Raw genomic sequence first — 5,026 nt, 5'->3', positions numbered from 1 at the left:
CCGCAAACCAGTACTTTTAAGTACTTGCTTTTCATCACTTTCAGTATTTTAGTCTGGTTCCTTCTGGCCCGCAAAGTTTCTGTTGAGAAATCAGCTGACAGTCTTATGGGAGTTCCCCTCTAGGTAACTAACTGCGTTTCTCTTACTGCTTTTAAGATTTCTCTCTTTAATCTTTGGCATTTTAACTGTGATGCGTCTTGTTGTGGGCCTCTTTGTGTTCATCTTGTTTGGGACATTCTGTGCTGCCTGGACTTGTATGTCTATTTCCTTCACAAGGTTAGAAAAGTTTTCAGTCATTATTTCTTCAGAAGGGTTTTCAATTCTTCACTCTCTCTCTCTTATCCTTCTGGTACCCCATGATATGATTGTTTGTATACTTTGTGTTAAGATACCCAGAGGTCTCTTAAACTATCTTCACTTTTTAAATTTTTTCTTTTTACTGTTCTGATTGGGTGTTTTCTGCTACCTTGTCTTCCAAATTGCTGATTTGATCCTCTGCTTCATCCAATCTACTGTTGATTCCCTTTAATGTATTCTTCACTGCAATTATTGTAGTCATTTCTGACTGGTTCTTTTTAATGTTTTCTATCTCCATTTTTATGTTTCCTATCTCTTTTTGTTTGTTTGTTTCCCATGTCTTTGTTGAAGTTCTCACTCAGTTCATCTACTCTCTTCCCATAAGTTCATTGAGCATTCTTATAACCAGTGTTTTGAACTCTACATCTAGTAGATTCCTTGTCTCCATTTCATTTAATTCTTTTTCTGGGGTTTTGTCTGGTTCTTTTTTGTAGGGACATGTTTCTTTTTCCCCTCATTTTGGCTGCCTCTCTGTGTTTGTTTTTATGCATTAGGTAGATCTGCTACGTCTCCCAGTCTTGGCAGAATGGCCTTATTACCATGTTTCCCCGAAAATAAGACCTAGCCAGACTGTCAGCTCTAATGCATCTTTTGGAGTAAAAATTAATATAAGACCCAGTACTATTATATATTAATTATATTATATTATGTTATATTATATTATATTAATTATATTATAAAGACCCGGTCTTATATAAAAATAAGACTAGGTTTTATATTGATTTTTGCTCCAAAAGATGCATTAGAGCTGATGGTCCAGCTAGAACTTATTTTCAGGGAAACATTGTAGTAGGTATCTTGTAGGACCCAGTGGCATTCCGTGGTCACCTGAGCCTGGTGCTCCACGGGTGTCCCTTGTGTGGGTTTTTTGTGCTTTCCGGCTGTAGTTTAGCCTTGATTGCTGTTGGCACATCAGTGGGTGGGACTGAGTACAACAGACAAGCTGTTGTGCAGGGGCTGACCCCACAAAGAGGGATTCACTTTAGCCAGGCTCTGGTGCCTGCCATGTCTGTCCTTCGGGTGTGTTGTTTGTGGCACTAATTGGGTGGTGCTCTGGTGTGGTCTGGAGCCAGCCACCAGGTGTGTTGGTTCTGGGGCTTTTGGGGAGGGTCTCTGGTGCAGGCCAAGTTCAGGCACGGTCTGTATCCAGCCTGGAGCCACCTATTAGGAGCTACAAAATGATGTGTGCTGGACAGCTGCCTGTGCTGGGCTTGGAGGCATCTGGGAGTGGTTATGCTCTGAACCAAGGCCAGCTGCCTCTAGTGCCAGGCTTGGGGCCACTTAGCAAAAGGTACAGGGTAGTCTGAGGGCAGCTACTCCTGGTTTGGGGTTCATAGGTCTTTGATTTTTGGAAAGTCTGCAGCATGGGCTGAGGCCTGTTGCTTATGAGGAGCAGCACTAAAAGAGGTTGGGACTGGTGTGTGAGTTCGGTGGGGTAGGGGTGGGGTGTCTCAGGGAATCATCAGGGTGGGGTGAGAGTGGTGTTTGCCAGGTTGATGGAGACTCAGATTTGGCACCTGCCTGCACCTGCAGGCTGGGAGTTGGGGAGGGCTCAACAAAGGAAGACTGGCACCTGCCAGCACTTCTTTCCCAGAGCAAGCTGAGCCTCCAGCCCTTGCCCTGCAGCCAGACAATTCAGTTCCTCCCCATATGTCCCTGGCACTTTTCAAGCTGCTGTCCCTTTGCTGGAGCTTAGGACAAGTGTTTCTGAGCAAGTGAGTCTGTGATCAGGCCCTTTAAGAGGACACCTGTGTCTACAGCGGCCCTCCATCTTACCTGGACAGAGTCCCCACTGATTTTCATTGCCAGCTGTTGTGGTGACTCTTCCTGAAACTGACTCCAGTCTGGGGAGCCTGGTGTGGGGCTGGGACTCCTGATTCCTTAGTGGGGACCTCCATAGCCAAGATATCCCTTCTGATTCTTAACCACCACACGTGGGTGTGAGACCAGCTTGTTTTACATTTCCACCCCACCTCCCAGTCTCAATGTGGCTTCTTCTTTATATCTGTGAGAATTTTTTTTAAATTTATAATTCAATCTCTTTTTATACATATGTTTAGATTTTCTATTTTTTCTTGAGTCAATTTTGGGAATTTGTGTCTTTCTAGGAATTTTTCCATTTCACATAGGTTTTACCATTCACTGTTGCACAAGTGTTCATCTTATAATCTTATAATCCTTTCTTGTTTCTATAAGGTCCAGTACTAATGTCTCCTTCTTTTAAAAAAAATTAAAGTTTATTGGGGTGAAATTGTTAGTAAAGTTACATAGGTTTCAGGTGTACAACTCTGTGATACATCATCTACATGTCACATTGTGTGTTCACTACCCAGAGTCAGTTCTCCTTCCATCACCATATATTGGATCCCCCTTACCCTCATCAACCACCCCCCACCCCCCTTACCCTCTGGTAACCAGTAAACTATTGTCTGTGTCCATGAGTTTTTGTTTCTTCATTTGTTTGTCTTGTTCCTTTGTTGTTTTCAGTTTTATATACCACATATCAGTGAAATCATATGGTTCTTGACTTTTTCTGTAATGTCTCCTTTTCATTTCTGTTTTTAGTAATTTGAGTCTTCATTCTTTTCTTCTTTACCAATTTAGTTAAAGATTTGCCAATTTTGGTGACTTTGTAAAGATTATGTTATACTTTATTCGTTTATTAATAATTTTAGTCATATTTAAGAAAAATTTGATCAAGAAGGTCTTGAACCTTTACTTACTAAGTTGATTATATTACTAAGAATGTATTCATAATTATTAAATACGTTTAAGAATAAATTCATAATTATTAAATATGTTTAACACATTTTGAGTAAAACAATAAACTTAGCAAGCTGAGCTCTTGGTGGTTTTAGGAAGATTGAAGAATGTGGCACTGAAACAGAGAGACAGCATCTCTGCCTTCAGAAGTGTCCAGTCTATGACACAGCTAAAGCTGTATTTACCATGAGGAGGCATGTGCACTGCCAGGGGAAGTAAAGTCTACTGTAGGAGTTCACAGTGTGTCATTTGACCTGTGAGCTGTTACCCAGAGAGCCTACAGCCTGGCTATGCCACCTCCACTACTGTTCAGCCCTTTCGGCTGCCTATACCCAGGATCTGGGAGGCTGGGCAGATAGCTTGTTTAGCCCCTCAGGGCTCCTTAATCATGGGGCTGGCAGGGGTGGAGCATGACATGAGGGCAGATTGAGGTGGGTGAGGTTTGGTGGTCAGGCCTTTCCTAGAGGACTCTGAGCTAGGTGCCACCTTCCTTCTCATTCACTCCTGCCTGGCACTCTCCAACTCTGGAGGATAAAGTATGAGAGGGCAAGAGTGACACCAAGCACCCTGCCGTGGTTGAATAGGGGCCCTGTCAGTGCTCCCCTGCACTCCACCAAACACTGCCGTACCCCCAGGCAGGCAAGACACAGGAGGGAAATTGAATGCCAGAAGTGGATTAATGTGCTCTAGGTGAATTGGCCAAGCCTTCACACAGTGCCAAAGCCAGTTCATCTGATGCAGAAATGACACCTGTCTATGCTCCATAGAATCTGAAAACAGTGCCCTGGGCTCCAGCTGGCTTCATGGAAAGAAGAAGAGTCCCCTGCAGATGCTCTATGACCTGAACAAGGTAGGTGGACAGACTGCCACCCTGGGACCCCCTACCTCTACCTCCAGACATGGGAACCTTAGAGCCCCAAGGTAGACCTGCTGTCAGGGGACTGGAACCCACACTGGGCACAGAGAGGCTTCCTCTGCAAATCCAGGCTCTGTTCAGAGAATGAGAATGCCTGGGATGTGACAAGGGCAAAACTTGGGGGCAAGCTGAGAAAGCTGGGGTCTCCACCCCCTCTCCATCATCCACCCAAAAATAATCTGGGGCCACTCAGTGCCAGGCACTGTTCTATGTGTTGCAAATATGATAGAGTGAAAAAGACCATGAGCCTGCCCTCAGGTAGTTGACAGTCTAATGGGGAGACACTAATTAAGTGAACCCCCAAATTTAGTACCAACTGCAATAGGTAAACACACCGGGAGCCCCTGCCTCGCCTGTTCTCAAGCAATGGACTAGGTGGCTCACTGATTCGCGAACTCCACTTCTGATGTTGGGCCAATGGGAGCACACACTGCCCTAAATACACACATGGTTGTACCCCACTTAGAGCCATACCTCCTGGCTCACACACACCCAACAGGCACACTCAGAGGCACCCATTCAGGCAGCATGTGTTGAGCACCTACTGCATGCAGGCTGTGCTCAGGGAACTGTGAATCCAGCCACAGCAGTTTGGCTGGGTTCCTGTCCTTGTGCAGCTGACAGTCCTGTGGAGAGAAAGACATCATCTGATCACCACCTGCACTAAGCTGTGACTGATTCATGTCTAAAGGGGAAGTACCAAGTGCAATGAAAGCTCTACCAGGTGGGTCCTAGTTTAGATAGGGGAGAAGGACCCTCTCTGAGAAAGGGACATTGCAGCTGAGACCTGCAGAGGAAGAATTAAGAAGCAAACAGTAGGGGCCAAGCACCTGGAGGTGAGCAGAGGACAAAAGCGGGTATGGGAGGTGAGCCAGGGATGGGCAGCTGCCTGTTGTGGCCCAGCAGGTGGAACAAAGCTAATAGGGAGCCATGGGGTATTTTACTGATCAGACTAAGGCTGGGAAAGCGTCTGCTCATTGAGTCCCCGAG

General features: G+C 45.3%; 1 protein-coding gene across 2 annotated transcripts in view; it reads left to right on the top strand.

The window, feature by feature from the left end:
* Positions 1-5,026, top strand: part of CHST13 (carbohydrate sulfotransferase 13) — a 45,524-nt gene that overhangs the window by 35,487 nt on the left and 5,011 nt on the right. For both annotated transcript variants that reach the window (XM_033135557.1, XM_033135556.1), the window contains exon 2: positions 3,888-3,970. In XM_033135557.1, coding sequence (XP_032991448.1) covers positions 3,950-3,970 — 21 coding nt within the window. In that variant the 5' untranslated portion in view covers positions 3,888-3,949. The remainder of the gene's footprint in view (positions 1-3,887; positions 3,971-5,026) is intronic.

The sequence above is a fragment of the Rhinolophus ferrumequinum genome, chromosome 19 (assembly GCF_004115265.2).
Source record: "Rhinolophus ferrumequinum isolate MPI-CBG mRhiFer1 chromosome 19, mRhiFer1_v1.p, whole genome shotgun sequence".
In the NCBI taxonomy this organism is placed as follows: domain Eukaryota; kingdom Metazoa; phylum Chordata; class Mammalia; order Chiroptera; family Rhinolophidae; genus Rhinolophus; species Rhinolophus ferrumequinum.
Note: the sequence above shows the minus strand (reverse complement) of the source record. Positions and strands in the feature narration are given on the sequence as shown.